Source organism: Urocitellus parryii, chromosome 15, assembly GCF_045843805.1.
Source record: "Urocitellus parryii isolate mUroPar1 chromosome 15, mUroPar1.hap1, whole genome shotgun sequence".
Lineage (NCBI taxonomy): Eukaryota > Metazoa > Chordata > Mammalia > Rodentia > Sciuridae > Urocitellus > Urocitellus parryii.
Window position 1 is genome coordinate 43,162,329 of NC_135545.1, and position 26,980 is coordinate 43,189,308.

The 26,980-nt window shown below is 53.4% G+C and overlaps 1 protein-coding gene across 2 annotated transcripts; it reads right to left on the reverse strand.

The window, feature by feature from the left end:
* Positions 1–439: 439 nt before the first annotated feature.
* Smpd3 (sphingomyelin phosphodiesterase 3) lies at positions 440–25,864 on the reverse strand. Of its 2 annotated transcripts, XM_026404508.2 has the most exons (8): positions 25,796–25,864; positions 10,728–12,256; positions 6,034–6,109; positions 5,776–5,931; positions 3,215–3,304; positions 2,940–3,003; positions 923–1,085; positions 440–673 (listed from the first exon to the last, which is right to left on the reverse strand). In XM_026404508.2, the coding sequence occupies exons 2-8, from the start codon at positions 12,042–12,044 to the stop codon at positions 572–574; spliced, it is 1,968 nt and encodes a 655-aa protein (XP_026260293.1). In that variant the 5' UTR covers positions 12,045–12,256; positions 25,796–25,864; the 3' UTR covers positions 440–571. The 2 variants fall into 2 exon arrangements, with proteins under 2 accessions (XP_026260293.1, XP_026260294.1); XM_026404509.1 differs by lacking the exon at positions 25,796–25,864 and having other exon boundaries at positions 10,728–12,261.
* Positions 25,865–26,980: the final 1,116 nt, after the last annotated feature.

The following is a 26,980-nucleotide window of genomic DNA, read 5'->3' on the forward strand; positions in this document are numbered from 1 at the left end:
CCCGCAGCACAGTCGGCTGGTGGTGGAAGGCTGGTGGCCGTGCCCAGGAAGTGCTTCTTTGGCTGGTTCTGATTGTGTTTGGAGTTTGGCCTTGGGTGAGGCCTGAGCAGGGGGTCTGGGTGGCTACAGTGTGGCATGTGGCATGCGGGCAGCGTGCATGCGAGGGTGCAGGCATGCGAGACAACATGGGCAGCAGACAAAAGTAATGAACCCTGGACGAAGCTTGAGAAGAGATACAGAGAGTACATAACCCAGTCCTCCTACTAACCCTCGGCTCACAAACTAGGTTGTGCTGTAGATCTGTAGAAAATCATGTTTGGAAAGAATGGCACTGGTTAGGCAGCCAGGGGCTCCTGGGCTGGCCTAAGTCCTCTGTCCTTGGAGGGGCCCAGAGGCACAGAGAAGCGCTGCTTCCAGGCTCCCCAGGGACTGACAGGGGCTCCTTCCCTGTCCCCTACCCTCCTCCCCCCAGCACTGGGCACTCAATGGAGGGGACATGGCCCAGGGATGGGCTACGCCTCAAAGGGCTGACAGAGGCCCTGCTGCTCCAGATGCCGGCAAGTTAGCTGGTCTACGCCTCCTCCTCCCCTGCAGACACCATCAGCCGCATGGCCACCGGAAGGTGGTCCGTCAGGCCAGACAGTTGAGTGATAAAACTGAATTCTTCCACTTCCTGAGTTGGGGGGAGGGAGAGAGGAAGCATTCTGATTAGTCCCAAAGGACATCCTGCAAATGAGGGGTCTGGGGGCAGAAGATGGCAACCTCGGGGTCCCCAAATGTGGCCTCCAGGCTGGGGTTGTGCCAATGGGGCCTAACGGTCTGAGGGAATCACAGCTCTCATTTTAAAAGAGCATGGACTGGGGGTGGGGTCCGAAGAGAGCCTCAGTGCTGTTGAGGGCTGCGGGGCCTGTCCCCAACTCACGGCCTTCCAGTCGGGGCACAGCCCCTCCTCGGCATGCAGCATGTAGTCGATGCGACGTCCATTGCCCTTTAGCAGGTCCTTCCGCCCCTTCTGACCAGACCCGGGACTCTTGCTAGTGGGGAAAGCCAGGTACTCCCTGCGGCCTTCCTCGCTCTCCAGGACCCTGTTGATGGACAGGAATCAAGGTGAGGTTCCCACACCTCCTCCTCCCCTGCAGACACCATCAGGAACTTGCAGGCCCTGTGTTCTTTCTAAAGTGAGAGAGGAGTAGGTCAGACCAAACTTCTGGCTCAAGTTCTGTCTTCTCTGTCGCTCCACAAAAGACACAGGCTGCAGGGAAGCCAAGACAGAGCCTGTTGAGTTTCTGGCTGAGGGGGGCCCTCTGGGATCTGTCACAGGCTGTCCTGTGCCCATCTCGAGCTGGCCAGACCTTGCTGTCCCATCTGAACTCAGATGTTGATCTCGGTACTCTCCTGGCTGTAGTCAGGTTGGGCCCCTACTTGCTCTCCAGAAGGGTCTTCTGCTCCAAGTCAATACAGACCCTTTTGGGGAACGTGGTCTTTGCCACAAGCTTCACGGACCTGTCTTTCCTGGAAGCCTCTGTTCCTCCCACCCCATGACTATTTCAGGTGGCAGGAAGCTGAGGGAGACAGGAGAGTACCAGGCCCCATCAGAAGACTCAACTTATATGGATCTGTCTCTAAGCAACAGTGCTATCCAGATTATGTCCCCAAACCCATGAGCCTCAATTTCCTCCTCTGTGAAGCAAGAATGGTTGCCGTGAATCCGAGATGCTTGGGGAAGCTCACTGCGTGCTTAAGGGAGGACAGGCAAGTGGGGTGGGACCCACTTGGTTCTGGGTCTTCTGATCCCTTCCTGGCATCTTTGCCCTAGAGAGCAGGGTGCCCGGCTCCTTCCTTGCAGCCTTTCCCCTGGAGCCTGAACATCCCTGGACAGGTGGCTTAGTATCACTCTGGGACTTCCTGTTGCAGAAGGCAGGCTCAGGCCAGGGGCCGGAGTAGGAGACACTGCTCAGGCTGCCAGATGGTTAATGCCTGGACACACTGAAAGGGGGCCTGGAAATGTTGGGCCAGCTAATGGGTTTCTACCAGGTTTTTATCAGCCTTAAGATAAATACGCTAATGACATTCAGAACATTGTTTCGGCTCAGAGATACAATCCATTACTGTCCTTTGCCTTTGATAATTAATTCCAGCATCAATATCTGAGAGTTACTGATAGTCATTTTTTAATCATCATCTCATAAAAAGATAATTTTCTCAGCATAGGATGATGTTTCAAATTTAGTCTATAATCTAATTAATTGGCTCAAATTAGCTGCTAGGAGCCACCGCCATGGCTCTGTGCAGGCTCGGGCTGTGAATTATAAATCAGTTCTGCTGTTGGCCTCTCCGACGTCCCCTTTATGGAGGCTTCACTGGGTTCAAAAACGAAGCTTGGCTGGGATGTGACTGTGTCTACTTGGAGGGTGACTGACTTGTGTTCTCTACTCATGTTTTCATTTGCCTAATTAATGCTACAAACTGCTAGTTCCCTTCTTCAGACACCTTACCTAGCTGCTCTGCTATAGGGGTGGGCCTATGGCCAGGCCCTGGAAAGTGCTGGTTCCTTTTCCCATACCAGCAGGGCCCAAGGCAGGCTGGGCCTGGGGCAGAATGAGTCCTTAAAACAGGAGGCCAGACTCTGGCTGCCCGTTTAGGAAACATCCCCTAGAGACCCCAGTCTTCACCCAGCTCTGAGCTTCTCAACAAGGCTAGTCCTGGAGTGTCAGGGCCTGAGGGCAGCAATAGGCTTCTAGCTTCTAGCTGAGACCCTGAGGCTGTCAACAGTAGGGGCAGATTCTCACAGAAGAAAACCCCTCACTGGCCTGAGCCAAGGTGGCTCTCCGGGCTCCTGCCAGCCTCATCTCCCTACCACCTAAGTCGGGACCTCAGGGTCTCATAGACCTGGGAGGTGGTCGGGATGGGGTCCCACCAGCAGCAGTGTGGATACTTACTTTTGCAGATTGTCAGGGGTGCACACATCCTCATCGTAGAGGCCATTTGTATCCAGCAAGGTACCTGGAGACAATGTCAAGTGTAGTCACTGGTCAGTGCAGGCAGGGTTCAGTCAGGCCCAATGGGCTGGCCTCTGTGGGTTGCGGCAAACAGGGTTCGCCAGGACGGGGGCCTGTCCCCAGCAGGGGGGCCTTGTGGCGGGGTCCTAGTGACCGTTCCTTAGGAAACCTGGGACCCCAGCACCCAGCCAGCTCTGACCCCCAGCCCCGCTCACCAATGGCCCACGGCTTCTCCTCCCCAGGTCCCAGGCGGCAGGGGTCCTTGTAGCGTGTAAACAGGGAGTGCTGCTGCTCCAGCTTGTCATCTGTGCGGAGAGGAACAGGGAGGAAATGCTGTGGGGTTATCACCTGTTCTGGTGGGCCTGCTCTTCTTGGTTCCTGTCACTGATTCCTACTAGATACTGCCAGATCGCTGTCCTTTAGGTCACCTTTAGGCCACCTTTTGTCACTGGTTTTCTGTGTCCTTGAGAACTACCCCATCCCCCACCCCATAACACTCACCTTAGACTTCAAGTTCCCTGTCTGAGGTCAGAGGTCATTGTCCCTCTTGGGCTCCAGGAGACAGTGACCTCAAGACCTTCCCAGATCCTACTGCCAACTCTTGTGGGGGGCTGGCTAATGCTGCCCCTGCCGGGACTCCTGGCTTCTTCACAGATCTGAGTGCCTGGCCCTGAGGGAGGAGTGGACTCCACAGGTTCAGAAAGGGAGGGACTTGCCTGGGGTTCCCATTTGTCCTGCCAACTCATAGAGCCAGAAAGGCCTTTCAGCCACCCCTGGGAGGGAAGACCACTGAGTGGGGTCTGGCTAGGTGTGATTCACTCCTCCAAGAAGGCCTGTTGTTGTTGGGGATTGAACCCAGAGACACCACTGAGCTACATCTACAGAGCCCTTTTTATTTTTAATTTTGAGACAAGTTCTCACTAAGTTGCTGAACTTGTTATCCTTCTGCCTTGCTGGGATTGCGGGCATGAGCTTTTTGGTAGTGGGGATTGAACTCAGGGGGGCACTGAACCACATCCCCAACCATTTTTTTAATACTTTATTTAGAGACAGGGTCTCACTGAGTTGTTTAGGACCTTGCTAAGTTGCTGAGGCTGGCTTTGAACTCATGATCCTCCTGTCTCAGCCTCCTTACAGGCATGTGCCACTGCACCCAGCTTGAAAGCCTCTTCTTTTGTGTGCTGGGTCTCCACTGTGACTCAGGAAGATCTCAGGAGCACTCCAATTTGGAGTTGGCTACAAGCATGTGACTAAGACAGGGGACCACAGGGACTGGGTGCTGGGGCAGGAGCTGCTGTACTGGGGATGACAGCCCCACTGCCCCACAAAGCACCCGTGGAAGATGGTTCCTTTCAGCAAGCTGGCGATTATGTGTTTTATGGTGGGACCCCACTCTCCCTGCTCAACCTGGAGCTCCCACTGTCGTCAGGAGTTGGCTCCTTGGCCAAAAGAGATTTAAACAGCTACCATCTGCTGTCCCCAACTGAGGGCACCACCCTGTGCTCCCAGTGAGACCTTTGGGTTTCCTGCCTCACTGAGGACTAGGCTGGAGCTCAGACCGCATGTAATTACACCCATCCTCAATTTGCTTTGGGAGCTGTGGCTGGTACAGGGGTGACAGTCAGTAAGGGTTCCAGGCCGAGGGAGGCTTAGAGCTGCTCAAATCTCTTGTTGGTCCTTATAAAATTAAAAAAATATATGTCTACATATTTTTTTGGTTGTACTGGGGATTGAACCCAGGAGCACTCTACCACTGAACCACAGCCTGCTTTTAAAATTTTTTTATTTTGAGATAGTTCTAAGTTGCTGAAGGTCTTGCTAAGTTGCTGAGGCTGGCCTTGAACTTTCCATCCTACCTCAGGATCCCAGGTTGCTGGGATTATAGGCATGTGCTTCCATGGCTGGCAAGATCAATTTTTTGTTTAAATCAATTATTTAGAATTTCACAGTTGATGAACTTGGAATCTTTTAGTTTAAAAGTTTAATGCATGATGCCCACTATTCAAATTCCAGCTCAACCACTTACTGGCTATGTGACCTTGAGCTAGTTATTTAACTTCTCTGAGTCCCGGCTTCCTTTTCTACACCAGGTGGAGAAATACAGCACCTTCCTCTTAGGGTTGTTAAGAACCTTAAATGAAATGGCAGTTAGAGCTGAGCCTGGTGGCTCATGCCTGTAATCCCAGTGACTCAGGAGGCTGAAGCAGGAGGATCCTAAGTTCAAGGATCCTAAGTTCGAGGCCAGCCTCAGCAACTTACTAAGAAACTTTGTGAGATCCTAAGCAATTTAGAGAGATCCTGTTTCAAAATAAAAAATAAAAAGGACTGGGGATTTAGCTCAGTGGTAGAGTGCCCCTGGGCTCGATCCAACAGAGAAAAAGAGAGGGAGTGATGCGGGTGAGGGGGGAGGCGAGAAACAGAAATTAGAATCCCACCTGGTTCAAAGTAAGTGCTGAATGTATGCTCTCATATGATTCACTAACTCTCCCTGAGTCCGAGTTTCAGAGGCCTTGAGCCTCCCTTGTCACAGGTTTGTTTTTAGGGCATTGCTTTTTCTCCTGCCAGCAGCCTCTGAGCTTTCGAGGTAGAGCGTGGGTTTCCTGTTCTAGGATTTCTTGGGGGCAGAGACATCATAGTCTTGCTAAATTTCCTGCCCACGCTCTCAGGAGGAGCAGGAAGTTCTCTGAGCTGCCTAACTCAAGTCTTTGTAGCTGTGACTGAAGCCCACACCCTGCGCTGCCCAGAGCAGCAGACCCAACTGGGGAGGGGGCCTCACCAGAGGAACAGTTGTCAAAGTTCAAATCTCCGCAGATGACGTCAAACGCCACCAGCTCCTCGGGGTTGGCTGCGCTGGACGAGGAGGTAGATTTTCGGAAATCAGCCAGCCAGTCCTGAAGCAGATCCAGCTGCTCACACCGGATGGCACTGTCCTCTGCAGGGCAGACAGACATCGGATGATGAAGCTTTTGCGGGGGGCCCCAGCTAGGCCCCAGGCACCGATCCCACCCCCAGAAAACCATGGCCTGCAACCTACCTGGTGGGGCATGCAGGTGTGTGCAGGCGATGTACCCGACGATTCTTTGGTCCTGAGGTGTGCTTCCCACCTGCACCTGGGGGCCAGGGGAGGGAGGTGGGGGGGCAAGGTGTCAGTGCACACCCACCAGTTATCATTGCTTAGGGTACAAAGGAACCCTCTAGGTCAAACCCTCTGGAGCCCTGTTTTGTGCCAGGCTCCTGGTACTCTGGGGTCTGGGTAAGGACATGACATGTCCTGCTTCTAGGAGCTTAAGGCCAGGTGTGGGAGAAAGATGCATAAAGAAAACATCCACCCGTGGTGTCGCACTGCCCATGAGGATCTATGTAAGGCTTTATAGGGGCAAATACAGAATACACAGACAGGTTTCTCCCCAGTCCCTGTCATCTCCTGGTGGCCAGAGCACCCACCGACATGACCCTCAGTTCCTGTCCACTACATACATGTGGTGGCTCTGCCTCCCTCCCTCAGCCACATGCCAGACCTGATCCCATCTTTGTGCTTCTTCCCTCTGAACCTCAGGCCAGACACCCCTCCAGGCAGACCCAGCCTCAAAGCCTGCCCCACCCTCCACTCTGAGGGGCTATAGACCCTGCCACCCTCCCACAGTCCTCGCTCTCTACCCCTGTGGCTGCGTGGCAAGATGCTTCATCTGCTTTATAGGCCATGGTTCCCTGAGGTCCCTCAGTCTTGGATGAGAGTTCTGGCCTGTGTGTCCATGGCTCTGAGTCAGTTCTGGCCTGTGTTCCTGGGCTCTGGGCCCAAGATCCTGGGCTGCTCCTTCCTGCACAGTGGCCTCTTCATGCCTTCACACTTCCACTCCACTTGGACCTCTGTCCTGGCCTCCTTGCTCACCTCCTTTATCAAGGACACAGCAAGTCTAAATGGGCTGGGGCAGAGGAGGCCATTCTGTCCACCCCTGCCCAATCTACACATGACCCTGGCAGGCTGTCTCCAAGTGTTGGCTTAATAAAACGGTACATCATAAAGATGACTCAAAATGGTCCCACCCCAGGTGGTAACCCTCAGCATAAGATGGGTCCCTGTGGTTGGGGCCAGCATGGGAGGGCCACAGAGAGATGCTTCCCGCCCCAAGTCTGAAGGCTCTTCAAGACCCTCTGAACAGGCTACACCTGATGGAGGTCACTAGGGAAGAGTCCTTCGCCCAGATATTCCCCAAGGACTGGTGTGGGTACCCGTCCCTGGAGGCCTCTTTTGATCCTCGTCTTTCCAGCCACCTGCTCCAGGGGCCCAGTTGGCATCTGTCTCTCCTTTCACTGCTGAAGCTGGGTTGGTATCTTCTCCCCCATCTAGACTTTCCCATCAGCAAACCGCCCTACCTTTCTCCAGCTCCTCACCCATCTCCCAGCCTGATGCCCATCTTCCCTTCTCTGGCACCCACAGGATGAGTGTCTGGCTATTTGAAAATGGGCTCGACAGCTGTGTAAAACGTGGCTGTTTCTAAACTCACGTGCTCGCCCTTCACTTCTTGCCCATACACCAGATCCAAACCCCACAGCATCCCCTGCCCCGAGAATGACTCTGTGAGGTCACGTGTCCTCGATGCCTCCTCTTGCAAAAGCACAGTGCGTTGTTAAACCACAGTGCTCCAACAGGGCACAGGATGGCACTGTCACCCCCACATTCCTCGGGGAACACTCCGTGAGCACTTAGCACTTCTCACCCCAGCTGCAAGGTTGACACTGAATGTCTGCTCTTCTTATAGATGGACACACTGAGGCCCAGAGAAATTAAGCCATGGGTCAGGAGGCTCAGATGGGAAGGTGGGTGTGGATAAGACCTGGTGGCCCACGCTGCTCTTCACTGCTTTCTGAGCCTCTGGTACCTCTGCCCGCTTCTTTCCAGCCACCTATTGTTGGTCTTAATGTGCCAGCTTCTCCCTTGCTCAGCACTTAGTGACACTTGCCCTGTGCTGAGTCCTATGTAGGGACAGGGCATATGGGCAGAAAGGCATCTGACTCTGTCCTGTTACCCTGAACCTGCCCAGAGGGAAGACACCAGCGCAACAGCAGGGCCACAACCGCCTGTCACACACCCTGCCTCTTCCTCTTAATCGGAGTGTGATCTTGCCAGGACCCACTTTATTATTTGCTGGGACTTATTGATTCCTGGCTCGTGTCCTCGGGAGCCACAGAGTCTTGTGTTTCTCTTGCAAAAACAAACAATCACACCGAGAGTCTGTGCCTTTTAGTCCTGGTGGGCAAAGACTGTCAACAGAAAAGGTGCCCAGAATTGGGCTCTGTCATACTGAGACAAGAGGAATTCCCGTCCTTCCTTCACAGGAAGCTGCATTTTCCTAAAAGATCTGAAGTTCCAGAGTAAACTGTGTGTGCAGGCCTGGAGGAGGGAAGTGACAGAGGAAGGGAACGTGGTCAGCACCCTTCCTGTGTCCCTACCCCTCTTTCCTAGCCCTTGCATGTTCCAGGCACAAGCTCCACTCTCTAGGGCAATGTCTGAGCCCTCAAGGCCACAATACAGCTGGGCACAGAGCTGAAGAGCACATGAAGGGAAGAGCCTGCTTGTGCCAGGCGTAGAGGCCCCTGGGGGAGTGGACAGAGTCCAGGCTTCGAGGAGAAACCCAGCGAAAAGGTGGACCTTCCCGAGGCAGTGGAACATGGCAAGGGGGAGGAGGGGGCCCAGGTCCAGGAACTAGGCCAGACAGCTACAACCACACTGGGCCAACACAGGAATGGAGCCCGGGCCAAGGTGGTGGGGTTGGAGACATAGGGTGGTGCCAGGGATGTTGGAAAGTAAAACGAAGAGCCTGGAACAGACAGGGTGGGCCCAAGGAGTGGCCCAAATGGCTTTTGGATAGTGGAACTAGGAGAGGGCAGCTCAGGGCAGATGCTGAGTTGGGTTCAGGGATGAATGGGATGTGTCCTGGAGGCAGTCAGATGCGGGGCTGGGTCTCCAGAGGAACATCTGGGCTGAGACAAAGCTGAGGGTCATCAGCAAGGGCAGAAATGGAAGCCATGGAGTCGCATTCCCTAGGGAAGGTACAGGTTTGGCTGTGGTTGTCCCGGCCCGCAACCTGGGCTGTAGCAGCTGTGCAAAATGTGGCAGGCTCATGCTGCCAGATCTGCCGTGGTGTCAAGAGAAGCTGCAACCTGGGTTTTATGTAAAATATCTTGATTTTTAAATATTTGTCAATTTTAAAAAAAAGCTTTAATGACATGGACCAAATTAAACATATTTGTAGACCAGTTTGAGAGCCAGGAGGTAGAGAGAGACAAAAAGAACATTCAGCACAGAGCCACAAAGGAGGGGCTGTCCCAAGGAGACCATTGTTGACCTTGGTGGGAACAGTGGTCTGGGTACCAGACAAGGAGGGAAGTGAGGGGACATGTGGGTTGGCCTGCGCAGAAGTGGATGGTGGTGGAGAAGTGTCTCTGGCCTCAGAACCGTCAGTAATAGGGCAGAGTGTGAGGGCACACCCTCTTACCCCGAGTCTGACAATATATACCCTTCTTCCCCAGAAAGTCACTCTAGTTTCTGAGACAAAAATATACCCACAGAACAGAACACCAACGAACCATATGCCAGAATGGGAAGGCTGGATCTACTTGCCAGAGGCGTTTTCAGCATCTTTGACTGTGAATGAAGAGCCAGAGCCCCGACTCTGTCCTGGTGGAGCCACACAAGAGACATCGAGCACCTGGAGGGGAGCCAGGGCTCTAAGGTGCCCGCCTGGCCCCATCAGACTCTGTGGAGACATCCGCCCTCACTCCTGCAGGTGACAGTTCACACACCAGCATTTTCCTGGACAGGCTGAGTGCGATGGTATTGAGATGGGAACTAAGAAGTAAGGGGACCCCACCTGCTCTGGGCCTCTGAGCCGTGCTCCTTCCTGCTGAGCGTCGATTTCTCACCTTAAAGGAGAGAACCAACACCCACAGCAGCTGCTGCCTCTGTTGGGGGCAAAAAGCCCTGTTCTACATCAGCTGGCCAAGTGATGCTTCAGAAAACTCTGGAAGCATCAAGAGTGACTTTTGGATAGAGAACAAAAAGTCAAAATTCTTTGCATCTCAGGCTCAGTGGAAGATAATGTTTAATGACCAAATTACCATGGTCTGAAAACTCCGATTGCATCCAAATTAGCAGAAATAATTATGATTCACTTTAATTAGTGACTATGGAAGCAAAGCCATGGGCTGGTGGGCAGAGAGCCTGGCATGGCAGCTGCTGACAACCAGGAGGGAGGGCTATTCAAGCCAGTGAGGCTGGTGGTCTTGGTGAGCTGTACCCTTCATTTGCACTGGTCTCCGCCTCTTGTGAATGGAGCTGGGGCCTGTTTTCTCCTCTTCCTCCCCTATCGCTGCCATCATCACCATGGCCATCATCACATGATCTAAAGAGCGGCTCTGAATCCCTCCCAGGCCTCATCTCGATGGCTCACTCCCAGGCTGCCCCCATTTTACAGACAGGGAAATGGTGGCTCAGAGATCTGATGAATTGACTCAGATCACCCAGAGAGTTTTGCCTGGATTTTGTCCCTATGTTTGTATTTCTCTTGTCACTGCACTGGTGACAAGGTTCAGTCCTATGAAAGATCTTGTCTGCCTCCCATTCATCCCCCAGAAGAGATGGAGGGAGGATGCCCAGCTGCAGCCCACCTCCCCACGTGGCTCGGGCATGGCTGGCATGTGGCCCTCAGGTTGGCCAAGGCCTCCTACCTTGAGAAACAGAGCTCCCTTAGAGGCCAGGGCATCGAAGCTGCGCCCGTTGGGGTAACAGTGATAGGCCACGTCCATGACTGGGTAGCGGCTGGCAAAGAAGAGGCCGCTGTTGAGACACTTGAAGCTGCAGCAGCCGCGGCAGCCGTAGACCCCGACGTCATACAGGATGTACTCAAAGTAGCCATGCAGCTGCTCTTTCAACTTGGCGGCTGCCCGCTTGTCAAACACCTCCTGCAGGCACAGGAAGTCCAGGTTGGCGGGGAAGAAGGCAGAGACCTCATGGTCAAAGGCCTCGTCTGGGTGCCGCCTCCTGCGGGCGGCTTTCTTCACCACCGAGGCCTTGTACAGGAGCTTGCTGTTGGCACCCGGCTCCCCGGCGCCACCGCCATCCGGCCCAGCTCGAGCCTTCACCAGGGACTCCCTGGAGGCCGAGGGGCTGCCCAGGCTCCCCGAATCCCCATCCCGCTGATTGTGGTTGGGCGTCTGGCCCCTTGGGCCTCCACCAGCCCCATTCCTGGCTTGGCTCCCAGTGGCAGGGTCATCGCCTTCAGGTGGCCGGCCCCCCTCCTCGCCACCAATGCGCACAATGCAGGCGTCCTCAAGGTTGCCATCAGCTGGGTCCCCAGGGGCCGGGCCATTGGCAGCCTCGTCACCCGGGTGACGCCCGCCATCACCCTTGTATTCCACAGAGGCTGTCCTCTTAATGCTCCCAGGAACAGCCCGGGCCCCGCCATCGCCACCCTGTGGTGACACAAGGCTGCTGAAGCTGGCCGCACTGATGGAGGTGTTGGTGGGGGAATCAATGTAGATTTTGATCTGGGGCCGGGCCGCCCCATTGCGGATTCTCTGCCCGATCTCTTTGGCCCGCGCTTGGGTGTTGAAAAGGTTGTTGAGCCTGGCCAGCGAGTCGGGGAGGAGGCAGAGGTTGGCGGTGGCGAAGCAGAAGCTTTTGCCAGCCCCCGTGCCCTTCCATTCACCAAGCAGGGCTGCCCCGCCAGCCGGGCTCTTGTCTTCCAGTCGTGAGTAGATGTAGGGCCGGCGAGCAGACTGCAGGGGGGACCAGAAGAGAAACCCGAGAAAGGCGAAGGGCAGAGCGGCCACCAGGAGGGCCAGGTAGACAGGCGTGAAGAGGGCGGTGCAGAGCAGCTGCAGGCAACACGGGTCGTCTGCCCGCTGGCGCTTCTCGTAGGTGGTGGGTATGAAGGAGGCCGCCAGCCGGTCCACCAGCCAGTAACATGGGAAGATGAGGGCCCAGGACACAGCGTGCAGGGCGGACAGACAGCTATTGGGAAAGGGGGTCGTGTACAAAACCATCGCAGCTCACTGGGCACCGCGGCCGGCCCAACTACATGGTGTCCGTGGCAGCTGTGGCACTTTCCTGGGCAGGGGTGGGCACGTTGGGGGCAGCTGGAGGAGGGGTCACCTCCTTGAGAGATTCGACTCTAGATGGCTAATGGCGAGTGCTGGCCGGCAGGTCATGGATCACCTCCGTGGGCCATGCTGGGTCATCGGGGCCTACGGAGAACCTGCAGAGACAGAAAGTGAGGAGGCTTTTATTGAACTTTAAGGAGTAGGACTGTTCTGGCGGGAGGACCAGGCTGGAGCCAGCAGGCTCCTAGGGGCATTTGGGGGTCAGGAGACCCAACTCAGTTTGTCTACCTGTGTTTTGTCCTCCTGGAGTAAACAGCTTGGGCCTGACTGTCCCTAACTGTTTGGATCTTATGACCTAATTGCTTGAAAAATGGCCCCAGTTTTCAGATGGCACAGGTTTGTTGGTGCCAAGGGGATACGCTGGAGATCCTAGAGGATGCCTGGATGACACTGGCAGGCGCAGCATAAGTCCTTCCGAAGCCAGAGGCATTTTTAAATGGGTGGGAGGTGACCCTGGGTTAGAGAAGCTGCAAACATGACACTTCACTGAATTCAACTAGGTTAGGACACAGGGCAATGTGGCTGGCAGGGCCTGAGAGGACAGTGGCCCACCACAAACAACCCCACTCTGGCTGTGGCCCTGCCTGGGGACCCAGCCATAGGCCCCACTCCCTCTGGACCCCAGAAGGAACCCCTCAGCCCCCACCAGCATGGATCCTGGTATAGTCTATGCCTTATCAACTGCCAGAATGACAGTTACCCAGTTACAGGGACCCTACTGCCCCTGGGACTTCTGGAGAAGCTCCCTAGGATGTGTGGGTCTGGCCCAAGCTTTAGTTGTTCTCTTGCTGATTCTTCAAGATGCAACCCCAGAAAAGGCCTCAGCCACCTGAATATGTCCACCCTGGGTCCAGGTCCCAGACTGTACAGGAGCCACGGTGGGTCTCAGAGCAGGCCCAAGACTCCACCCAGGAGAGGTGACAGGTATGTTTGTGGTGCAGAGTCTGCATCAATAAAGACAGGAGTCTGCATGATTAAGAAGCCTCTGTGGGCCCAGGGTGTTCCTTCTGAGGGGAACTTGTGTGAGCGTGATCCAGATCAGCCAGGTGATAGTGCCTATTGTCCCCACCCAGCTTCTGCCCCAGTACTCTGGTGGGTCTGAGTCCACAGTTCAACCTCTCCTCCTCCTGAATCCTTGGTCACCCACGTCAGGGACCTGAGTATCATCTGCACTCCACCCTATCTCAGTTCCCATGTCCCATCTGTCCCTTCTAGAATCCCTGCATGGATCCAGGACTGTGTCACACTTCTCTGGCTTCATCAGCCTATACCCCCCACACAACGGCTGGAGGGACATCTCCTCAGCCATCTCCAGGCTTGCCCATCTCTATAACCCTGGTGCCCCTCTGGTCGAGCTTGCATCTCCCTCCCTCTGCCCTTTTCCTCAATTACCCTCTCAGCTTAGAAACCACCTTCCCTAAGTCATCTTGCCCAGGTGACGTAGGTACCGCCACTGGGGGCTCCTATTCCCTTCAAGAGTGGTTCAGTCTCTGCAGTTCTGTGTCACAAATGCTTTGGGACATGTCCACCTTCCCAGCAGACCAGAAGTTTCTGGAAAGAAGGGGCTGACAAGGGCCCAGGAGCCCCAGGCTGGCACAGGCAGGTGCTCCAGAGATGAGGTGAGTGAGTGGGGGTTGATTCTTGATGCTTCTGGCCAGAGGGGAGGCAGTCATTTTCCTGACAGCCCCATGGTATGAGGGGGTTGTCTATGTGGCATGTCAGTGGCCCAAGCATACCCACAAGGCCACCAACCCCAGGGCTGATGGTGCAGTGCAGATATCTAAAGATGAACCTAAGCTGGTGGCTCTGTCTGGTTCTGAAGAAGACATTTCACAAGGGTTTTACATTCTTCAGGGGAAATCAGTGTGAAGGGAACGCTGGAAGTTCACAGTGCGGGTGAGTCCAGGCAGACCACAGTGCAGAGCCAGCTCTGCACAGGGCCTCAGTAAAATCTGGGACCTGAGCTTGGGGTTCAGTGCTCAGAAGGGCTGGTGGGTGTCCAGAATCTTCCCACACCTGCCATCTGGCTTGGGAAACTCCAAATACGACTCATTCATTCTTTAATGTCCTAGTAATTCATGGCTGTGAGAGGGGTAGGCTCAGGCAATCAGCAGCCCTGGCCAGAGTGGGAACCGTGGAAGAAGACATGGAGCGGCCGATCTGGACCTCTGTCTCTGCTGCATCCATGGGGCCAGAAGCAGAACCTGTGGGTTCTATTCCTATGGGAGCAACAGCGGGTGGGATGGAATCTCCTAAGGCTCTTCAGATAACAGTGATCCCTGCATCTGCCACCAAGATTCTAGGGGAGGGCCCAGGCCATACTCTTGGAGCCACCTAGGCATCACACCAAAGTCTAGGGGTACACTCAATCCCTAGTCACCTTCTGTTTTTCCTTTTCATTTCTTTCTTTCTTTCTTTTTGTACCAGAGATTGAACCCAGGGGCTCTTAACCACTGAGCCACATCCCCAGCCCTTTTTATTTTGAGACAAGCTTTCATTAACTTGCTCCAGGCCTCCCTAAGTTGCTGAGGCTGGCTTTGAACTTGCAATCCTCCTGCCTCAGCCTCCTGAGCCATTGAGATTATAGGCATGCACTGCCATGCTCAGCTTTCTCTCCTTATTTCTGGCTTGAAGTCACCAGTCAACACCATCCTCACCTGAGCTCCTGGCTCACCTGGGCACTATCCTCCTGTCCCAGGGTGCCGAATCATATTCTCTCTCTCCCTTTGGTGGCCCCATTGTCTTGAGGAATAAAGTCCAATCTTCCAATCTCTGTCTGAGGCCCCCTGTGCCCCTGCACCCACCTGACCCTCCCTGCTGCCATCCCAGGTCCTTCACAGCCACCCTGAGTCCACCATACAGGCCCCCTCACTGGCCTCCCTCCTCCTTCCTGCCCACTTCTGCACACCAACAGGAGTGATCAGGCCTGTGCTCCTGCCTGAAACTCCCTGCCCCTCTCCTGTCCTCCTCTGCACTCTTTGGGCTCAGCTGATGTGCCTCCTCCTCAGGGGGGTCTTCCTTGACCCCATCCAAGGATGCCTGTAACCCCCAACCACTCCCCACACTGCTGCCATTCTGCCAGGAGCCAGAACTATTTACTACATGGGAGTTTTTCCTGTGCTGTGAGCTCCATCAGGACCCATGTCTGTGGCTGGGCCCTGGCAGTAGCCTCCATGTTCAGGGAGGGAAAGAACAGTTGCAGAAATGACTGACGGAGGGATGAGTGCACCCTGCTCAAGGGGCAGGTTGGTAGGTGGGGCTGCCCACCTGGGGGCTCAGTCACCCTTCGCCAGGGTCAGGCTTCACCCATAAGCAGCAGCATGGGCCGCGGGGCGGGCTGAGCCCTGGCTGTGATGACACTTTTGTAGAAAGGATCCGGGAGGAAGGAGCCTGCCCTCAAAGCAGCACAGGCCTGTGTCCCACATGGCGGCCAGAGCTCTGTTATGGTCAGAGGTGGATGCAGCTTCACTTCATCAAAGGGTTCCTGAGGGGAATTTCTCAAACCTTCCATCTTGTCATGTGGCTTGTCCCCAGTACTGGCTGATGGGGCTGGGGTCTGCTATTTGCTGGGACAAGGCTACTGGGGGTGAGGGGAGAGACTCCCTCTCAGCTGCTCTGTGTCCCTCTCATTCCTGCTGTGACCCCAGACACCCTTCTGGGCAAGTTCCCCCAGCCCTGCCCGCATAGGCAGGGGGTGGCCAGACAGGTCCTGCCTCTCCTGGATTGGTCATGGGCATGTTTATGGTCCCCATTTAGGTGTGGGTGGGATCTGGTGGGCCGTGGGGCCCATCCTTTAAGAGGATGGCCACCTTGAATCTCCTGACCCTCCCTGTTGCCATCCCAGGTGCTTCACAGCTACCCCGAGGGCACCACAAAGGCCCCCTAACTGGCCTCCCTCCTGTGGTGCCCTGGACAGGAGGAGCCCACCTAGATGCTGCCTACCAGCCCTGCCCTGTGCAGGGCCCTGAATCTACACCCAGAAGCAGCTACTGCAGAAGAGGCAGAGGGGACTGCCACGGATGAGCTGGCTTCTAAAGCTCTGTGGTTAATTATTTCGTCTTGGGGAAATGAAAGGAGGGTAAACAAACAACACACATTAATTAGTCTGATCTATACTTTCCCCACGAAAGAGGCATGCTACAGTTAAACACGAGAGGCACAACTTCTTGGAGAAAACTCGGGTCCTCAGAGGAGTGGCCATGGCAGGATGTGGCTTCCCCTGGCTGGTGCAGGACACAGGCAGGTCCTAACTGCATCCACGTGTCTCCTTTCTCTTGCCTGCTGCTTTGCAGCACTGGGCTGTGGTGGGTGGGCCAGGCCGAGGCTCTGTCTCTGGGTGAGGTGCTCCTTCCTTTCCTCCATGACCCAATTCTCTTTTCCTAGTCCTAGGGCTGGCAGTTTCACCCAGAGAAGTCACCATGGGCTCTAATGGTGCTGGAGACCCCTCGAAGTCCACATGTGCTGAGCTTCTGCAGTTCAACCTCCCAGACCCGATTGCTCTTTTAGGGTTCCTTTTGACAAATCCAACAGTCATCCCTGGATTCGTCCCCACTGCAAATCCTGGTGTGTGGCTTCTAGGGTTACCAGAAACCACACACCCTGTTCCACCACCATGGTCTCCAGAGTCAAGCTGGAGTCCTGGATACCTTCACATCCTAAGGGATGCTGGCAGGCTCCATGGTTACTCTTGGGCCTGGGAGCAGGGTGTGGGCAGGACTCATGGACGTCGACTTCTCTGTTCTAGAAATGGAGACTAGATTTACTCCTCTCCCTGGGCTTTGCTGTTCAGTGCTCAGGAGTGGCTGACCTGAATGAAATCCTAGCACTGGTCATGACATGGGGGCTGCAGCACCTACCTCTCAGGGCCACCATGAGGACTAGAAGAAGTCAACTGGTGCTGTGGTCAGCCCTGCTTCCTTCCCTTACCCCTCTCCTCCTGAGGATAGTCCTCATGTGCTCTGTTTTCTCCCTCTGCACTGTTCTGGGGACTAGCTTGAACCCAACCATGGGACTTTTATTTTTTTGGTGTTGGAGATTGAACCAGGAGCACTTAAATACTGAGCTACATCCCCGCCTTTTTTATTTTTTATTTTGAGACAGGGTCTCACTAAGTTGCTTAGGGCCTTGCTAAATTGCTGAGGTTGGCTTTGAACTTGTGATCCTCCTGTCTCAGCCTTTCAAATCTCTGGGATCACAGGAGTGTTCCACCATGCCCAGTCCACCCATGGGACCTTTAGGACACTGACCCCAAATGCCTTCAGGCCTCAGAGATGCCATCTACATTGTTTGGGCCAAAGCCAAAGGCTTCACTAACTTGCCTTCTCTCTGCAAGGAGGACTGGACTAGGCTGTGGAGCCAGGACAGGCTCCATGATTCACAGGTTGATCCAGGTATGATGGGAACTTTCCTAGGGATATTGGGAGCCCAGACAATCCTAAGTCCATCTGGGAGAGGAAGAAGGGACAAATCCAGGAGGTCACAGCCTGTTATTTATTTTTTTTTTCATTATTTCTGAGTTGGCATAGGGCACTGAGAGCAAGCAACTCCAAGATGTGGCTGCTCCTGCCAGTTAGTCTGTCAACACTGACACATCTGATTGTTAACCTATGACCTGGAGAGGGGCAGGCTGGCTCTTCAGAGGCCTGACCTAAGCCAAGACCCCTCACCCTAGACACCAGTGTGAGGACAGAGAGCCAGCTGACCTGCCCTCACCAGGGGAGGGCATCCTCAGGAATGGCCCTGCCTGAGCAGGCCATGGTGAGCAAGACTCCTGCTATTGGATATCAGATTACTCAGGACCCAGGACTGCCATCTCGCTCCTCAGATCCCTGAGAGGCAGACCTGGGAGGCATTCTGGTGACACAGGCCCTGTCTGCATAGCAGCTCTAAGGTTCCTGGGTAGAAGTTGAATTTAAACTTGAATTTCTTTTGCAATGGGAAAGTGAGCAAGCCAGACCAGTTCTACTGGTCAAGGCAAGCCCTGGGGTCCCTCTGTGGAGGCTCATGCCATCTTTGAGGTATTCCTGAGTTCAGGAAACTTCTGGAAAGTTGATTTGAGGGCTAGGCTAGGACTTGTCCCTCCTTCACCTCCCTTTCCTTTGGCCCCCTGCCTGCTGGACCTCTCTTCCCAGCAGCAGGGCCATGAGTCCTCGAGCAAAGGGATCTCCTCTGAGTCCTCTTTGTGTCCATAGGCTCATGTCTAAACAGGGGCTGAGCCAAGCCCCAGGTTTTTGCAGGAAAGGCCCAGTGGCTGCTCCAATCCAATTACCCAAATGTGCCTGCATCCGCCAGCAGCACTGAGATGGAGCCAGCCCATTCTGCCTAGATGCCTGCCGTGGAGGAGTTGGCATGGCAACGTGAGCTCTGAGCTGCTGAAACTTGGAGTCAGCTTGTCACTCTGAGGACAGAAAGACTGAAGAGAGATGGATGCCTTTCCAAATGGGGAGGGGGGTGGACAAATCCAGACTAATCACTGAAAGCCAAACCCCAGACAGAATAGTCTGGTGTCCAGCATAAATACATGGGCTGTAGCAGTGACTCCCACAGACTCAGGTGCACCAGGTAAATGCCTATTCATTTTTCTAGATCAAAAGCCCCCACCACTCGGCTTATGCTTCCCTGCTTTTCTCTACTTCTCTGACTGTGGCAGACATACTGCTCTGCTCCACTTTGGTGAGGGTTGGGGGTTAGTGAGCCAGACCCGGCCAAACAGCACCTCAGCCCTCTGACCCCAAGCTGGACAGTCACACAGCCAAGCAGGACCCTCTAAGATCTTCCTGGAATTCTAGCCAGACCCTCTGGAAAGAAGCTTGTATTTTCTCTGAGATGAAAGTACTAAGCTGAGAGCGTGAGGCTCTGAGGCCTTCCTTGAAAGTGAGTCCAGTTCAGAGGAAAACAGACCTTAGGGCTAAGAGGAGAGAAGCCAAGTTCTGTTGACATATTTGAGCTCAAATCTCTCTGTGCCTGAAGCCATACAACCTGCAGACATTCTAACTAATGAGTCAGCAAATTTCCCTTTCTTTGCTTTCTTTTTTGTCACTTTGAGTTGGGTTTCTGTCAGTTGCCACCAAAGGGATCTTGTTTCATATGTAGTCTAAAATAATCCTTTTCAGCCCCTCCCCTGTGCACCTCCTGTCTCCTCTGGGCTGCCCATGGAACCACCCTCCTGAGCCCTGAGGCCCTGCAGGACCTGTGTCCCTCATAGCATCAGGTATGCATGGTCAGGTCTTCCTGCTGGATATTGGGCAATATCCTCATGTGTTAAGCATGGATATAACATCTCAGGCTAGGTGGAGACAAGCTCGTGCAAGGAGGTGGAACAAAGACTTAGACTCTTTGCTTTTGCTTACAAATGTCGTATGGGTAGCTAAAAACAGGATCAAAGACTTGGCATCTCTGCCTCCATTTGCATCCTTCTCTTTTGCTTTGAGTCACCTTGGATTCCAGGAACAAGGTCTGATCATCATTGAAGCCACCCCCTCGTCAACAGCAACTTTCTTATGGGGGACAAGACCCCACCTAACCAATCCTGACATAAAGATGGACAGATAAAACCTGATCAAGATTCCCCTGCTTGGCCACTGGGGAAAACCCCCAGATTTGCAAACCCCAACCTTTGCCCTCATTCCCCTTCCCATAAAACCTCAAAGTCATTGTTAGTCCCTTGAAGACAGGACTAAGGATGTGGATCTTCTTGTCTTCCCAGTGTAGCTACACAGATTAAAGTTCCTTTCATGCTTTTCATCATTTCCTTTTTTGTTTAGTTTCTGGGGCAAGCAGCTGGACCCTATTTGTTGGATCCCCAGAGTCAGGCTTCTGGCCTAGAACTCTGGTAACAGAGGCAGACACTCGATGCAGGGGAATACCTGTCTTGTCTCTATCATGATTGCTATTACTGCTACCGCGGGGGATTCCCTTGCTGCAAAGGCACTCAGGAGGGCTGGAGGTGTTGCTCAGTGGCTTAGCATTCACAAAGTCCTGGGCTCAACCCTCAGAACACACACACACACCAAAAAGAAAAAAAACCCAAACCAACCAAACCAAACCACAAAATCTTTGTGATATAGCTATAGCCTTCAAAGTTTTCTCATATGTCTGTTCAGTCTAATAAAGAAGCACTCTCCTCTCCCAGGTGAAGGCCAAGACAGTGTGGGAGGCGTCAGGGCCTGTCTCCTGGCAGGACCTGATCAGAGCTGTCTGTTGTGGGCTGCCTGTGTGAGCCCAAGTTACAGGCCTCTGCAGAAGCCAGATGTAGGCAAAGGGGCCATAAAATTTTCAAAAAGAAACTTTCCACGGGAGCTATTAATGCATCATGTGGTTTCTGAGAATAGGAACAGGCTGAGAGCAGCTCTGGGATGCTCCTTCCACCAGCCAACCTCTTCATTTCCATGTAAGAACTCAGAGAGCCCAGATGAGGCTGATCATGCATGATTGTAAAGCAAATATCAAGCCGGGTTGGTGGAGCATGAGCAAGGGTACCCAAGCCAATCTGATGTTTAAAACAGCAGGACCCCAGGGTCAGGCCCTCCTGCTGCAGTGGCACAGACATTGCCCTGAACACAGGAGCTCCATCACAGTGTGTATTGAAAATCGGCCTGCCCTACTCTCTTCTGTCTACCACCTCAGATCCATCTATTGGTGACCACAAAGGACACCACTAAGGAGAACGTTGGGGGGCAGCTGACACCTAAATCTATGCTCAAGTCAGCCCAAGCTACACCTTCCTTTATTCTCATGAACCTTTCTGTTGCAGATCTGTCTGCTGGAAATCACAGGGCTCCTGCGAGTCCTGTGTCCTCATAGAGGTTGAGCCGGGATAGTAGAGGAGGCTGGGATGAAGGCTTCCTCCATGATGAAGATGAGGTCTTGGATCTCCACCCTTCTCCACATGGGGCACGGATGGGCAGAGCTGGAGCAGGCTCGATGCAGATAACAGCTGAGCATCTATCTGGGCCTGGGCCTCTGAGCTCAAGTGTCCTATCCTGCCTGGGTGCTGGGGTCCGTGCCTGAGCTGGACATCACCAATGGCCACATGCCAGAGCATTCTAGAATCCACTAGCAAGTCACATCAATGGCCTCAAGGGAGCTCTGTAGGGTCCTCTGTGTGAGAGTGGTTGTCGAGTCAGCTGGCTCCCAGCATGCGCCTAGCTGGTCAGTGCCATCTCCACTGCAGGGATGGAGAACAGAGACTCACTTCTTTCAGGCCCTGTAGTTGGGGCTTCTGTCTCAGTGAAGTCCCTGCTTCCCTGACTCAGTTGCTGATGTCAATGGTTCATGAGATGAACAAGGCTCAGAACATACTTTAGAAGGAATGACAACATGCTTTCTATGGGAGGAGAATCTTAAACACAAATCCTTGCAAATGCTAGGATCCATGTTCAGATACATTTCAAGCACACAGCTTCCTGCTGGAATGGGTCAGCTGCCTGGGCAGCGGGGAGGTATTTCAAGGAGAACACAGAGGAGACAACAAACCTTCCCCAAACAGAAGATATTTACAAAAATTCTTCTGAAGGGAATCATTTCACATTCAGCCTGAAGTTTTCTATTCAAAGAACATTTAACAAACTGAATCCTAGAGGAGAATTTGTGCAGAGATTAAAAAGCAAATGAGTGAGAATGAGTAAATAAAACCAGGCACCAATGTGTCACCAACTCTCTCGACAACCCTGGGAAGCTGGGCCTGAAGGCCTGGCTTCCTGGACTGAGGCTGGGTCTCACTCCTCACTGTGGGTTGAAGCCCTAGACTGGGCACTTTTGGAGACTCCTAACCCCAAACTGTACTCAGGCCTCCCTCTGCACATGGCACAATGGGAGCGGTAGGTTCCAACTGAACCCTGTTTCACTGACAGAGGATGCTCTGGTCTGGCTAGAGAAAGGCTGCTGGCTTGGGAGTGCTCTGACCAGCTTGTCCCACTGTCCAGTGCATCCAGAATATAAACTGGGAGGGATTTGAGAGCTGCTGGAGTCTGTTGCCCAGGGAGGTGGGACTTACAACTTTATCTGATTAAGACTGTGAATTGGTCATTTGTCCAATACCAATGAGGAGATTATGAGGGTTTGGAGCCCCTCAAGTTCCTTTTAAGTACTGCCACTAAACTTGTCTCCCTCAACACCAGGGGTCTTCTGGGGCTCTGGATTCCAACTCATTCCTGTCCCTGGAGGTGGCAACCCTGTCTCCAACTGCTCTTGGCTATCAAATGTTGCACTTCTGAGAGGGAAGATTCCCACTTGGCTCTGCTTGTGGCAGCTGTGTGAATCCAGACTGCTAGTGCAGACAGTGGCACATTTCCACTCAAGAGCGACTACTTAAAAAGATAGATAAGCATGCTTTGCCTGGGTAAAGCCTGAGTAGACTTTCCTCTTTGTCCACCTCTCCCTCCAATCTAGGCCAGGGCTTTTGCCTCGATTCCTCTGGCCCCTGTGACAGCTGGATACAGCAAGCACAAAGTAGGATTGTACCTTCTAGACAGCTTCTAGGGACAGAGTACTTAATAGCAGATATGAGACCTTCTGGAGGTCTCTCCCTCTGCCACGTTGACCTGCAGTGGTTTTTGTTTGTTTTTGGTACTGGGGATGGAATCCAGGTGCACTCCACCACTGAGACACATTCCCTGTCCTTTTTGTGTTTTATTTTGAGATAGGCTGGCCTCAAACTTGCAATCTTCCTTCTCAGCCTCCCTAGCTGCTGGGATTACAGGCATGCACCACTGTGCCCAGCCTGTATTTAAGATGGGGGCTGCTACATCAGCAGAGGCTTAGGGTGAGAAGACATGGAGTCGGGCCCCTGCTAACTCTCATGTAGTGGAAGCAAGAGGAAGATCTTTGCTTATAACCACAGCATAACTCATCCTGTCCTGACCAATGAAGGGAGGCTTCTGGTTTGCTGTATAATCAGTCCAAGACTTGATGCCAAAAACAAGTCTTTTGACTGACAACCTTCCGTTTTCAGGAATACAACCAGATCTACCCTCCAGACCCCACTTTCTCCATCTTCATTTTGATGACAATAATGATGTTCCTCCTCCCTGAATTCAGGTCAGGCAGGGGGCTCACCTCCTCAGTGTGAGGACAAAAATGTTCATTCCTGCTTTGTGTCTGGGGACCATGAGGCATTAGGGCCGTTGGACCTTAATCTTTGAATTTAGTGGAAACTGCTTTTGCTCAAAGAGAGACAGCTACTTAGGTGACATATAGAAGGCAAACCCACAGAAATAGAGAAGCAAACCCATTGGAAAAATTTCCCTAAGTGTGGAGTTGGTCACAGGGGCTGAGCAGGGCCTACAGGTGATGGGCAGGAGTTCTCTGAGGACACTGAGATGAAGGCAACAGCCTGTGCTCTATGTTGGAAAAAAGAGGTGGGGCATGGTCAGACACCACCAGCCCCACTGGCTGATGGGAGCACTCAGGGCTGGTGAGGGGCAGGGCCAGGGCGGCAGTTGTTAAAAAGGGAGGCTGGGGTCTCCTAGCAAGTCAGATGTGACTTCAGGGGGTTTACTGCTAGGGCTGAAGAGTTTCTGGCAACAGAAACTTTGCCTTCTTGGTGTGTATATTGAGGGCGCCAGTGTCCTCCAGAGGGTATGGTCACAGGAAGGCGATGGGTGTTGGGTAAGGCAAGCAAAGGAGAGGCAGGTCATGCGGAAGGACAGAGAGGGAGCAGAGTGGGCACCAGGCAAGACTCAGGAAGTCCTACCTGCCAGAACCACACCTTCAACGACAAGAGTGACCACCAGATCCCTGCCTGCAGGCGAGGAGGCACAGGGGAGGAATAGCTGTGGAACAGGGGCCTGAGAGGAGGACCCAACTCACTCATTCACAGTTGGTTTGTTTAACTTCAAGATGGCCTATGTGGACAGCACACAGGGTTTAGGGGCCACAGCAATGATGTCTTCATCAAACGCCAGCTAGCCCTCACCAAGGGCCCGGGGGAAAACTGTAGCCCCTTTGGCCTGCTGCAAACAGACCATTTCTGTCTTGGGCACTAGTTGTTTCTGTGAAGGCCATTGCACAAGCTTGCAGTATGTACACCAGAAAGGTGGCCAGCCCCTGTTACCTACATCTGACACCTTCCGATCTATCAAGCTAGACATAGGACTAAGAGACAGGAGGCTCAAGTCCTGTTGACAATCTATCCCTCCAAGCAAAAGGAGCAGGGACTTGCGTGTTGCCCTGTGGCTTGTCTCTGTAGGAAAAGGGACATGACTACATGGCATCCTGGGGGTGGAAGGAGGTGCTCATCCACCTACCCCAACCTCCATTTCTGCCAGAAAGTGAGGGGTCTGTTTTTCTAACTCTGAGGCCAGACAAGGAATAACTACCTCCCACAGGACCTCAATATTCAGGTAAGAGGAACCCTGCCACCTGACTGACAAGTGGTAGACCTGTGCCCTGTTGACTTCGCAGCCAGAATGGCTTCAGCAAGCCCACTCATCTGAGGCTACCTGCAGCCACTCGGGACCTCACACTCATTTTCCCCCTCCCTTCCTTTCTTTTTCCCTGCTCAGGTAGGACAGAGTAAGAACTAGTCCTTGGCAAATTGGAAGCAAACATTAGAAAGGCAGAAATGATGGATCCACCTCTAGGAGCCATCTGAGTAGATATACAGCACACACTTCAAAGAATGTGCTCTTCACACTGGGGTGTATTGACACTGCAAAGCCACCCCAGATGGATATGGTTGGCACCACTGTACACATAAAGAACCTGATTCTCAGAGACATAAATTCCTGAGAGATACAACCAGATCATCTGTCTCCAATTTCCCCTGTTTCTCTACCTTTCCCACCGAGACTAGACATAAATGATATGCAAACATATTCAAAATATATAAATGAGCACCTTCCAGCATCCCTCCCCCATTTCCAGGACAAGTTTTGGGAAAAGGTAACAGTCTCCTAACCTATCCTCCACTCTTTCTGTTGCTACTGGAGATTGAAACCAGAGATGTTTTGCCACTGAACTACATCCCCATTTATTTTTAATTTTGAGACAGGGTCTAAATTGAGAGGCTGACCTTGAACTTGCAATCACCCTGCCTCAGCCTTCTGAGTTGCTGGGATTATATGTGTGTACCATCGCCCGTGGGAAGTATCTACTCTTGTTTCTGGAGAATGCCCAGTAGTTTTGAATTGTTTTTTTGGGGGGATGGATTCAAGAGAATTAGTAAACTTTAAAACTTCTGATACATATTGCCAAGCTGCTTTCTACCAAGGTTGTGCTAAATTACTGATTGTTTAAGAATAGCTATTTCACAATACTCTTCCCAACTCTAGCATCAAAAATTTCTGTTATCTCTTTCTGATAGTTTATTGGGCAATGATGTCTGGTTACAACTTCCAGGATACATAATCCGAATCTCTTCACTCAGTCCTAAACTTAGGAACTGAGGGAGTTGGCATTGTCTTTGCAGATGTGGGAGTGCAGACACACCCCCTTCTTGCAGACACCACACTTCACAGGTGGGCAGGCTTGACCCACATGGCTACAGAGCTGTGGATTTCAAAATTTTGACCAAGCTGCACATCTTTTCTTAAACGACTTCACTCTTTATATCAAAACATTAACAAGGAGATCATGAGGGGAGGCCTAGATTGACCTGGCCGGCCCTGGGAGGTTCCAGAAGCCCTCAGTCTTACCTGAGGAGGGGCCACTTGGACGTTGTCGTCTTTCCTTCTGAAGAGAGGACGTCTTGGCAGTCAGGACCTGAAAGGAGATGAACAGTTCAGAGAGGTGACCGGAACAATCTCCGGAACTCAACCAACAGCCACCGAGCAGCCCCGAACAGGTGAGCCAGGTACAAAGACCGAGGAGCTCCACCTGCGCTGGAGGCTCAGCCACACCCTCACTGTCGCCAGGGTGAGGGTGTGGGCCGGCTGTCCCCGCAGACCAAGTGCAGCCGGAGGGGGTTGGGGCGGAGGTTTGTGTGATAGGCGGGGAGTAGGGGGCTGTCAGGATGGAAGGGCCCTCCACGTGGACCAGCAGAGGGCAGGTGGAGGGGAGCGTAGGGAAGAGGCAGACTCTGGGTTTGATCTGATAGGTGAAGCCGGAACAATCAGAGCGCTCCCCAGGAGCTTTGTGTAATCAATCTCTGCCTCTCAAAGATACCGGGGAGGGCGGAGGGGGGGGAACTGAACCCAGGCCGGGGAAGGACGGTGGCCACCTTGACGGGGGTGGGTTGGGGGAGGAGCTGGCGTCTGGAGCAAGAACCAGATAAGGGGAAGGATAGACAGGCCAGCTGAGGGAAGTTTCAGCAGGGACACTTTGTGAACCCAGCGGGGTCTTCGGAGGTGACGGTTGGAAGGGCACTCGTGTGAGCAGAGGCCTTTGGACACGATGCCACAAGATCCCCGAATCCCTTCCGCTGACCCAACACAGGGATCCTGGCATTACGCCGCAAGGACCTTGCCCTCGACACGTGGCCCCAGTCCCTGCAGGCCCCGCCCCCGCCCTCAGCTCCGCCTCCGGCTTCAGGTGCTGGTCCCGCCCCCCGATCTCCGGCCAGTGCGGTTTTGCGACCCCGCCCCCTAGCCTCAGGCTCTGTAGTCCCGCCTTCCAACTCCAGACCCCGCCCCCGACTCGCTGGTCAAATCTTTGGCTCGGATCCGGCCTCTGGGCTCAGTTTCAAGTTCAGCTCTATTCAGCTCTGTCCTAGCGCTACCGGTGCTGCTCTCCTTGTGCCCTCCACTTCTCAAGCCAGTTCCACTGCTCTGTCCAAAGCCCTCTTACCGCCCACTCATCCCAGAAAGGCTACCGCACTTCTCAGGGCCCTTCCAGATCATACTGGGTCCTTCATGCAAAATTATTTTGTAAGTCACCCAAAT